Genomic DNA, 11,244 nt, shown 5'->3' with positions numbered 1-11,244 from the left:
AAATGGGTGGGGCTACGTAACCTCCTGACAGCCAGGACGTTCTGTTTTTCTCAACTTGGTCTCCCTCACCCACCCAGAGTGGCCTGTGTAGCTTGTGAGTAGGCTTCAGCACACACACACACACACACACACACACACACACACACACACACACACACACACACACACACACACACACACACACACACACACACACACACACACACACACACACACACACACACACACACACACACACACACGGCCGCAGGCCCTTGTCTGGCACCTGAGAGGACAGAAAGGCAGCTGTGAACAGCCAGCCCAGTCCAAGGAAGGACTTGGACCCTGGGGTCCCAGGAGCTCTGTGGCCTGCTGGAGAGGCCATCCCAGGACCCGGCACTCCAGCTCACGGCAGACACCAGGGAGTGCGCCGCTGAGGGCCCTGACACTCAGCACTGAATCTCACCTCCGAGCGGACACCGGCCTTGCTAGAAGCCTGTGAAGGCACACAGCCAAGTGGCAGAGCAGGATTCCGAGCAACACCCGGGTCACCTGAGCTGGAGCCATGAAGCCCATGCCATGCTGTCCCCCAGCAGACTCAGTGAGGCCCCCCACTTTCTCTGGAGACAGCGGGGCAGGTGACTGTCCAGGCTCCACTTGGGGGTCAAAGAAATCATGCCAGGGATGGCCGGGTGGGCCCCGGTGGGAGAGGAGACAGGGCTCAGCCACAGAATCACCTGAGTTTAATGCCAGGGCTCTGAGAGGGGCAGCTGTGGGCTGTGGTGGGTCTTGGGAACTGCAGACACCTCCTCCCTCTGGGCCTAGATCCCCAGGCACCACGCGACCAGGCAGTGAGAGGCACTGGTCCCTGTGGATCTTGAGGCTTAGTGAGCTCCTGAAGAGGGGGTCCACAGCCTGGGGGGTTTGCAGTGGGGTGGCGTAGGGACGGGGACACCACTGTCCCAACTCACTCAGGCACAACTTGGTCAGGGTCAACACAGCGCAGCTGTGGGGTGGGAGATGAAGAAAGAGGCTATAGTTCTAGCCTGGTGACAGTTGGGTGCCATGAAGGGAAGAGGGTGGGAGGCTCTGACCCTCTTGTAACACATGATTCAGGCGTTTGGAGAGGGGATGGAGGACAGTCCACCGCAGGTGCAAGAACAGGAGGTCAGGAGCGTCCAAAGGTGATGCAGCCGGGGTCAGGAGGGCACCAGGGAGGCTTCAGTACCCTCGGGGGGTGGCCTGGCCCCTGCCATCTGGGCCTGCAAAGGGGTCTGCTGGAACTTCTGTGGAGTCGATCGTCTGGTAGGCACTGCGCTCTGGAGAAGGCCCAAGGTCATCTGGGGGGCAGGCAGGGAGGGAGGGAAATGGAGGATGAAGACTGCTGAGGACTGCCCAAGGCCCACCGCACCTGAGACCCACCCCTACCTGAGACCAGCCGCTACCCTGGGCCCACCCCCACCTGAGGCCCACCGGGGTCTCCAAGATACCCAGACATACAGCCCAGGGCCAGACTTCTCTTCAGCTCCCCTCCCAGAACAGGGACTCTGCATGACTGTAGCCAGCAGCCCCACAGCCCGGCAGAGTTACTGCTACCAGGGAATAAAGCTTGGAGTGCAAGGCAGAGCGAAAGGCTGTGAGAACTCCCATACCCCACTTCCCTCCCCTCTGCACATCTGAACCAGTCTCAAGGGCTGTGGGCCTCAGTTTCCTATTTGCGACATGGTCAGCCTGCCCCTGGTTCTCCTCATCCCAGGGCAGGTCAGGAGGGCGCTGAGGTCAGCCAGGGTAGGCGGCCATGGGCCACTCCTGTCCTTGTCCAGTATTGCCCTGGTGGGTTCCGGGCTGCCACAGAAAGCTAGGAGGGCACAGGCCTCCATCAGGACAAATGGGCACGGTGCCAGGGGGCGGCAGGCAGCCAGAGGGGTCGCCTGTATCTGAGTTGGCTTTATAGCCCAAGCTCTCTGTGCAGGTGAGAGCCTCCCTTCCTCCCCCCACCCCTGCCCTACACAGCAGGAGAGCAGGATCTGGGGGCAGGTGGGAGGAGAGGCTCCCATAGTCGCCTGCAGGGCTTGGGCTGGGGGACCCCACCCCGTCCACATCTGTGCGCTAGGAGGCGGGAGGTCTGGCCACAGGGAGCCACCACAGCCAGCCGGCAGGGGCACGCCGGGCCCGGGCTCACCGGTGTGGAAGGGGAGCACGCCCCCGCGCTCGCGGTGCATGTGGTAGAGCAGGCAGCAGGAGAAGGGCTTGAGCAGCAGGCTGAGGATGGCCATGCCGGCGCCGAAGCGGCCAGTGTCCGACAGGCCGGCCCGCGGGTAGAAGATGCTGATGTGGACGATGTCCAGGAAGATGGTGGCCAGCAACCCCCCCAGAAACTGCAAGAAACACCAGCAGCGGCTCATGGGCACTGACACCCCAACCCACCCGGGGTTCTTCCCTTCCTGAGGCCTCTGACATTCACTGGTGACAGAGCCCCACCCCCCACGTCCCCCAAGGTCAACACAGGGCCCAAGAAGGAAAGGCCCCTGGGATCCAGCCAGCCTGCTGTACCCCGTCTCAGGGTCCTGAGGCTGGGGCCCGGGTGTGCCTGGGCAGAGGTGCCGGGAGAGAGGAGCCTTGGTGGCTCCCCCCACAGCCACATCCCTCCAGACACAGTCCCTGAGGTGGACCAGGCTGCCCTGGGGAATGGGCAATCTTGGGGACACTGTTGGGTTCTCACCCATCGCCTGTCCTAGGGAAGGCAGGGATGGGTTCAGAAGTGAGCCAGGTGAGCCAGGCAAGCCGTGCAGCAGGCCTGGCTTGGGAAGTTGCTCATGTATGTGCCAGGCTTTAGAAAGCAGACAATGAGGAAGCCAGGTGAGGGTGGCGGGGCAGATGGGGGCACAGCGCCCCCTGCTGCCGGGCCGCAGAGCCAGGGCCTCACTCACCATGCTAATGGCGTCGATGGAATCCCGCTGAGCAACGGCCCACACGCCCAGGGCCAGGATGGTGAAGTTGGCCCAGGCATAAGGGCCAGAGAACACGATGCAGCCCCTGCAGGAAGATGCCACACCATCAGACAGAAGGCCCTACAGCGGCCCAAAGGTCTCCCTCCCACTCCATGGCCTCAGGCCGTAAATCACATTAATCTATCATCCATCTATCTAGTGTCCTTGACTGGAGCTTACACTCAGGGCCTTGTATTCGTTTTTTGTTTTGTTTTGTTTTGTCAGTTGTGGGGCCCGAACTCTGGACCTGGGCGCTGTCCCTCAGCTCTTCAGCACAAGGTAAACGCCCTACCACTTGAGCCACAGAGCCATTTCCAGCTTTTTCTGCTTATGTGGTGCTGAGTAGAAAAGGAGAGAAATGAAAGGGAGAGAAGGGGAAGAAGGAGAAAGACCGAAGGACACAGGTGACAGAGCAGGGAACCCCACCCCCCAGTGACTCACCAGGTGGTCAGCAGCCAGTGAACGAGGAGAATCACCTGTGGTACAGGAGAGTGCGAGACGTGAACAATGTGACATGGCCGCCAGGAACAAAGCCCACCAGGGCTTCACGCGAGTCTCAAGGAAACACTAGCCACTCGGCCACATGCAGAAAACTAAAAGTGGACCCCAGCCTGTCACCATGCACTAACATCAACTCAAAATGCATTAAAGACCTTAACATCAAACCTGAATCTCTAAAACTACTGCACAACAGAGTAGGAGACACTTGAACTTAAAGGCACAGGCAGGAACTTCTGAACAGAGTCACAGGGTCACAACAAACTGGAGAGAGACTGGACAAATGGGACTACCTTAAAATAAAAATTTCTGGGGAGGGGGGGAGGCTGGGAAGGGATGTGAAGGGTAAACAAAGGAGGAGGCTGCAGTGCTTGGTAAGAAATGTACGCATTATCCTGCCCATGTAATTGTAACTCCTCTGTACAGTATGTTCTCAAATAAAATAAAATAAAATTAAAAAAATTTCTGCACAGCTAAAGACATAGCAACCAAACTAGAAAGAAAGCCAACTAATTGTGAAAAAGTATTTATCAGCAATATATCAGACAAGGGGTTAATATCCAGTAGATATAGGGAACTCAAGAAACTAATCCCTCCCAAACCTAACAAACCAATTACTAAATGGGCAAGGAAACTAGAGAGACTTCTCAGAAGAAGAGATAAAAATGTCAAAGAAACACAGGAGGAAATACGTTTACCATCCTTGGTTGTAAAGGAAATGCAAATAAAAACAACCTTGAGATACCACCTTACCCCAGTCAGAATGGCCCACATCCTAAAGTCAGCCAACAACAAATGCTGGAGGGGATGCGGAGAAAGAGGAACACTATTGCACTCTGGTGGGAATGTACACTTACACAATCACTCTGGAAAGCAGTCTGGAGCGTCCACAGAAAGCTAAATATTGACCTTCCCTATGACCCAGCCATACCACTCCAAACATCTACCCTGAACAATAGGAACCAGGATACAAGGACACATGCACCTCCATGTTTATTGCAGCATTGTTCACAATAGCCAGGATATGGAAACAACCCAGATGCCCCACCACAGATGAATGGATCCAAAAATTGTGGTACCTATATACAATGGATATTATGCAGCCATTAGAAAGGACAAAATAATGGTATTTGCAGGGAAATGAATGGAACTAGAAGAAATCATGTTGAGTGAGGTAAGCCAAGAGCAAAGAGATAAACGGCACATGGTCTCCCTGATAAGTGGATGTTAAATCCAAAATGTAAGGTGATACAACAAAGTAAACAAGACTCAAGAAACAAAGGACCTCCACTCATCTGGTCAAATCATTACTAAATGACCCCATGCTGCTGACCACATATATGGTCTATATGTGCACATCGGAGGAAAACTAGGAGGACACAGAACCAGAAGGAAACAGGAAAACATACAACAGCAGGACCCATCAGCTGCACTGGACATTGATGAAAACGAACTAAGCAACTAAAGGGCAGAGATGGGAGGGAGGGAATGAGTGGGAAAGAGGGAACAGCTGACACTAAGCAAAAGGAAAGAAATGTACCTGTCACCCGATGTGGAAGAAATAACTATTGTCAGAGTTCATAAAACTCATAAACTTTATAGACCACGATAATGACAATTTGCCCCATGAAAGTTAGAATGTGTTTGTGACTTTAACAAAGTATCACTATCCCACAATACTGTGAAATTTATGTAATAAAAAAATGGCAGGGCTGGGAAAGTGGGTCAGTGGTAGAGTGCTTGCCTTGCATGCATGAGGCCCTGGGTTCGATTCCTCAGCACCACATAAGCAGAAAAGCTGGAAGTGGCGCTGTGATAGAGTGCTAGCCTTGATCTTAAGAGCTGAGGGACAGCGCCCAGGCCCAGAGTTCAAGCCCCGCGACTGACAGAAAGAAAGAAATTAAGAGAGAGAGAGAGAGAGAGAGAGAGAGAGAGAGAGAGAGAGAGAGAGAGAGAGAGAGAGAGAGAGAGAGAGAGAGAGAGAGAGAGGAAACGCTGGCCACAGCAAGGGGCCGGGACTGGAGGGGAGCCGACCCTGGTGCCCCCACCTGTGTGCAGAGCAAGGCTCTAGGGAGCACTTGAATATGGAGATGGAGCCGTGCTCAGATGGTGGAGACTTCTGGGGACCCTGGAGCTGGGGAAGCTGTGGGTCAAGCCCTGTTTTTTGCTCATTATACTGGAGATGAAGTCTCAGGAACTTTTCTGCTGGGGGTTGGCTTTGAACCTCCATCCTTCTAGTCTCAGCCTCCTGAGTAGGTAGGATTACAGGAGTGAACATCCAGACCCTTCCTACCTTTTTTTTTTTTTTTGGGTCCGGTCGTAGGGCCTGAATTCTGGGCCTGGGCGCTGTCCCTCAGCTCTTCAGCTCAAGGCTAGCGCTCTACCACTTGAGCCACAGCACCACTTCTGGCTTTTTCTGCTTATGTGGTACTGAGGAATCGAACCCAGGGCCTTGAGCATGCAAGGCAAGCGCTCTACCACTGAGCCACCTTCCCAGCCCCGACCCTTCCCACTTTTGGCTTCTTTACCAACTTCCAGTTCCAAATGCTCTGACCTCCCACTCCTCAGCTGTACACAGTAGATTCTAGAATAGTGGACCCTGAGAGTCCTGGCTGCTATTTATTTACTTATTGTTTTGGGTGCTGGAGATGACATCCAGGGCCTCACACACACTACGCATGTGCTCTAGCATTGAGCTCTACCCCCAGCCTGCAGGTCCTGGCTTTTTAAGGGGTGGGGGGAAAGGATGGGTAGAACAAGGTTGAGGTACAGCAGGCAACTGACCACCCCACCCTGGGCAGGTCTCTGAATTAACTGTGGGAGATTCTGCCTCTGGCTGCAAGGAAAAACAATCACCCTGGAAATTCTGCAGCTCCATCCGCACAAGATGTGTGACGCCTTGTGGACACCTGACACTGCTGCTTTGAAAATATTTAAGCAACCTGAGTGCCCGTTCCATCACTCCTCTTAAGCTCCCCAGAACGCATGGCCGAGGGAGCCTCTCCTGCCTGTCTGCCTAGAGAGCCCCAACGTCCAAGAAAGCTCCAGGGGGAGCAGAGGCATCTTGTCCTGCCTCTTTCTGGTGCCTACAGGAGAGACCAGTAACTCACTTTGAACAACAAAAAGCTGTCCCTAGTGTAGCACGGGTGGCTCACACCTGTCACCCTAGCTACTCAGGAGGCTGAGATCGGAGGATAGAACCCAGCCTGGCTCCAAAACTTACAACCTGTCTGACCTCTGATTGCTGCAATCTGCTCTCTGAGGGACAGGGGCGGCGGAGAGGCCAGGAAGCCCTCAGCACAAAGCCGGCCAGGGGGCCAAGCCTCAGACACAACAGGAGGCCGGCTTCTCAGATTCTGCCCCATCCATGCCCTGCGTCCACTCACAGGACCGTAATAACCCCAAGACTAGCCCTTTCTGACCTAGTCACCATACCATTCTTCCAGCTCAGGGCCTGCTTCAAGCATGGGTGGGAGAGTCAGGGACAGGTCTTCGTGCAAAGGGCCTGCAACAGTAGTTCCCATGGGCTCAGGGTAAAGCAGGCGCTCAGACAATACTGAGGGGATAGAGGGCATGGGGAGGGGCCCCAGGGGGTCTCCCCTGCTCCTGAGTACCACCGCACTTCAGTGCCCCAGAGCACCATGTTAAAAGCTGGCCTCACAGTCTCCAGGTTTGACAACAGGAGTTCACTACAGAATACCGTGTTCACCCTGCACTGCAGATCACAAGTAAATGAGTATGATCCTGACACCAACTGAGACACACACACACACCGCCCCTGCCACATTAAAATCCTGCTGATATGAATCCCAATTCACTCGTCCTGTGGGTTTCCTGGCTCTGGCCTTGCAGGCCTCTGAGGTTTACTTGTCTGACTAGTAGAGACTGAAGACGGTACCCTGTGACCAAGGTCAATGAAAGGATTAGCTTTTAGAAGTGGCGCTGTAGCTCAAGTGGTAGAGCGCTCGCCTTGAGCTGAAGAGCTGAGGGACAGCACCCAGGCCCAGAGTTCAAGCCCCACGACCAACAACAACAAAAAAATTGCTCTTTGGGGCTGGGAAGGTGGCTCAGTGGTAGAGCACTTGCCTTGCATGCCTGAGGCCCTGGGTTCGATTCCTCAGCACCACATACGAAAAAAGCCGGAAGTGGCGCTGTGGCTCAAGTGGTAGAGCACTAGCCTTGAGCTGAAGAGCTCAGGGACAGTGCCCAGGCCCAGAGTTCAGGCCCCACAACTGGACCAAAAAATAAAAATAAAAAAAAAATTAAATTAAATTTAAAAAAAAGGATTAGCTTTTTCTTTCTTTTTTTTTTTTTTGGGTCCAGTCATGGGGCCTGAACTCTGGGCCTGGGCGCACATGTCCCTCAGCTCTTCAACTCAAGGCTAGCACTCTACCACTTGAGCCATAGCGCCACTTCTGGCTTTTTTTCTTTTTGCTTATGTGATGCTGAGGAATCGAACCCAGGGCCTCATGCATGCAAGGCAAGCGCTCTACCACTGAGCCACCTTCCCAGCCCCAGCTTTTTCTTTTTTTATTGGTTGTGGGGCTTGAACTCTGGGCCTGGGTGCTGTCCCTCAGCTCTTCAGCTCCAGGCTAGTGCTCTACCATTTGAGCCACAGTGCCACTTCTGGCCTTTTCTGTTTATGTGGTGCTGAGGAATAGAACCTAGGACCTCATGCATACAAGGCAAGCACTCTACCACTGAGACACCTTCCCAGCCCTGTGCTTTTTCATTCTAGGCACTGGATGCTTATATAACATCATGTCCATAAAAATGCACATAAAGGCCGGTGTCACACCTGTCATCCTAACTACTCAGGAGGCTGAGAGCTGAGGACTGCAGTTCGAAGCAAGAAAGTGCCCATGAGAACTCTTATCTCCAATTACCCACCTGAAGTGGTGCTGTAGTTCAAAGTGGTAGAGTACTAGCCCTGAGCAAAAGAGCTCAAGGTCGGCACCCAGGCTCTGAGTTCAAGCCCCATAACCAACAAACAAAAAACAAAACGTACATAAACCCTCAAGGTGAGATCACTCTTCACTATCCTGGTACGGGGAAATGCCCTCCTGACTACTGCTTGTCCCTCAAGGACCTTGGCAGCTTATTGATCTAAAGTTGACTCAAGTGCTGGTGGCTCAAGACTGTCATCCTAGCTACTCAGGAGGCGGAGATCAGAGGGTTGTGATTCAAAGCCAGCCTGGGAGGGAAAGTCTTATCAGACTCTTATTTCTAATTAACTAGCAAAATGCCAGAAGTGGAGGTGTGACTCAAATGGTTAGAGTGCCAGCCTTGGGCAAAAAAATAAGCCAAGCAAGAACCTGAGGCCCCAAGTTCAAGCCCCAGGACTGTCACAATAAATACATAAATAATACCAAGTTGGTTGTCCAGGGGAAAAAAATGAGTGTCCGTTTGCACAGATGGCAGCTGTGGTTAACAGACACTCGAGTCCCCCGGGTCTCCCCTGTGCCCTCTTCCTTCTGCCCCTCACCTGGGCCTGTCTTACCAACTACTTTGTGCACGTTTCCGGAGGCGGAAAGGCACTCAATGTAGTATGCTCGCGTTGCCGGGACAGGGAGGGAGCCCTGATCGCTGCAAACCTCTGCCGCCCCGCGGGCCAATACTGGCTAAATGCTTCCCGCAGGTCCATCCTCTTCACTACAATCTGCTTCCCTCTGTGGCTGGCCGGGGCCGTGAGATAGAACAAGCCGGATGCGGGGCGCCGTGCGCGGCACCCCCGGGCGCACCATCTTCTCACAACCGCACCGCGGCCCAAGATGGCCGGTTTCGGCCAGGGCTCCCGGCCCAGAGGCCTCCGGCTGCCCACGGGGCGAGGGGGAGGCGGGGGAGCAAAAGGAGAACAGCCCGGCCGACCGAGCTCCGGAAGCGAGGGCGCCCGGGGTTTTCTGCACTTTAAAGCAACTTGTGCAGCTCGCGCGCCCCGGTTGCGACACCCGGGCGGCGCGTTGGGAAACTGGAGAACCAAGGGCCTGCGGACATCCGACTTCCGCCGTGGGCGCTGGCACGTACCGGGGGCCGCGGGGGCTCCGGCAGAGGCCCGGCGCGCTCCCCCCGGGGACCCCGCCGCCCCCGGCGCGCCCCGCCCTGCGCCCGGGAGACTCTGGGCGCGCAGGACGCGAACCCGCGCGTCCGGACGGAAGGCGTGCTCTGCACGGGCCGCCCAGCTGCTGCGCCCGCCGGACCCCCCCCCCGCCCCGGGGCTTCCTCCGGGCCCGGCCCGGCCACGGGCCCGCGCGCACCTGCTTCCCACCTGGGGTCCTTCGCCCTGCTCCCCGCCCGCCCCCCAAAAGCGAGTGCTCCGCCCCCTCCGGCGCAAGAGCCCCGCCCCGCCCGCCCGCCGCGGCCACCTTCAGGTTCACGGCCGGCAGCTCCATCCCAACCCCGGCGGAGGGAACCTGCGCCACGGCCGCGGGGGATCCTGGGCTCCGAACTCGGGGAACAAACTTGACAGGCTCCGCCCCTCCCGTGACTTCTCCTCCAATCCCGGCTCGGCCCCGGCCCATGTGAGGCGCCGCGCGCGCGGCCACGTGACCGCCGCCACCAGTTGCTAGGAGACAGCGTCCTGCACCTCGCGCCTTCTAGGAAGCTCCTTTCCCCGCCCCTGGATTCCTGGCTGGCCCCGCCCCGAGATGGCCCCGCCCCGAGATGGCCCCGCCCCGAGATGGCCCCGCCCCGAGATGGCCCCGCCCCGCCCAGGCCCTTGCTTGGGAGCGTCGCCCTGGACGCAAGCAATACTTTCCCTACCTGGTTACTCTCTCCGGTGAGCCGGTGGGACCGCCGTGGGATCACCCGCAGCCCCATGGGCAACAGCTGGGGTCTGTCCCGGCCGTCCTCTCTTCCCGGTGGACTTACGTTAGTGACAGTCCTGCCTCACAGGTGCTAGTGAGCGTAGATGAGCTAATCCATGTCGTCCAAGAGCATAATTAAGTCAGGCGGCCGTGGCTCACGCCTGTACTCCTAGCTACACAGGAGGCCGAGAGGTGGCGATCGTGATTTCGGAAGCCGCCGCAGAGACTCCAAGTAACCAGCAGAAAGAAAGGAAGGCTCACCTCCGTGGCTCACACCTGTGGTGAGAGCAGGGGAGGCTGAGGCAGGATTGTGAATTGGAGGCCTGTCAGAGTTGGCTATAAACTGACATTTGTTTACTCAATAAGGAACTATTCCAGAATAGAATTGAAGGGACAGAGCTAGGGCTCAATTCCAAACAAGACCATGGGAGGGTTTATAGCCAAGACACCCAGGGAAAAGAGATTCCTCCCAAATTTAGCAGATTTCTTACTAAACTTAGTTATGTAGGCTGAGCAAGGACAGGGAGACCGAAGGCCAAGGTCATAGCTGAGAAGAGGACTTCGTAGTGCTTGTAATTCCAGCCATTCCAGAGGCTGAAATAGGAGGCAGAACAAGCAAAAGAATCCCTTGAAACCCTGACTTTAAAGATGGCCTGCGCAACACAGGAAGACCTTGTCTCAAAAGGGCACCAGTGGCTCACGCCTGTCATCCTAGCTACTCAGGAGGCTGAGATCTGAGGATCTCAGTTCAAAGCCAGCCCAGCGGGAAAGTCTGTGATACTCTTTTTGTTGTTGTTGGTAGTGGTCATGGGGCTTGAACTCTGGGCCTGGGCGCTGTCCCTCAGCTCTTCAGCTCAAGGCGAGCACTCTACCACTTGAGCTACAGTGCCACTTCTTGTGGTTTATTGGAGATAGTCTCACAGTCTTTTCTGCCCGGGCTGGCTTTGAACCGCAATCCTCAGATCTCAGCCTTC

At 55.7% G+C, this 11,244-nt stretch overlaps 1 protein-coding gene across 4 annotated transcripts; it reads right to left on the bottom strand.

Annotated features, from left to right (window-relative positions):
* Positions 1 to 682: 682 nt before the first annotated feature.
* Agtrap (angiotensin II receptor associated protein) lies at positions 683 to 9,964 on the bottom strand. Of its 4 annotated transcripts, none has more exons than XM_070037378.1 (5): positions 9,830 to 9,964; positions 3,411 to 3,445; positions 2,910 to 3,015; positions 2,162 to 2,357; positions 683 to 1,319 (listed from the first exon to the last, which is right to left on the bottom strand). In XM_070037378.1, exons 1-5 carry the CDS (start codon positions 9,854 to 9,856, stop codon positions 1,201 to 1,203), a joined length of 483 nt encoding a protein of 160 aa, XP_069893479.1. In that variant the 5' UTR covers positions 9,857 to 9,964; the 3' UTR covers positions 683 to 1,200. The 4 variants fall into 4 exon arrangements, with proteins under 4 accessions (XP_069893479.1, XP_069893480.1, XP_069893482.1 ...); XM_070037379.1 differs by lacking the exon at positions 9,830 to 9,964 and adding an exon at positions 9,722 to 9,755; XM_070037381.1 differs by lacking the exons at positions 3,411 to 3,445; positions 9,830 to 9,964 and adding an exon at positions 8,968 to 9,290.
* Positions 9,965 to 11,244: the final 1,280 nt, after the last annotated feature.

Source organism: Dipodomys merriami, unplaced genomic scaffold (genome assembly GCF_024711535.1).
Source record: "Dipodomys merriami isolate MVZ:Mamm:240054 unplaced genomic scaffold, mDipMer1.0.p SCAF_28, whole genome shotgun sequence".
NCBI lineage: Eukaryota > Metazoa > Chordata > Mammalia > Rodentia > Heteromyidae > Dipodomys > Dipodomys merriami.
The sequence above is the reverse complement of the archived record's forward strand: the minus strand, read 5'-3'. Positions and strand labels throughout refer to the sequence as shown.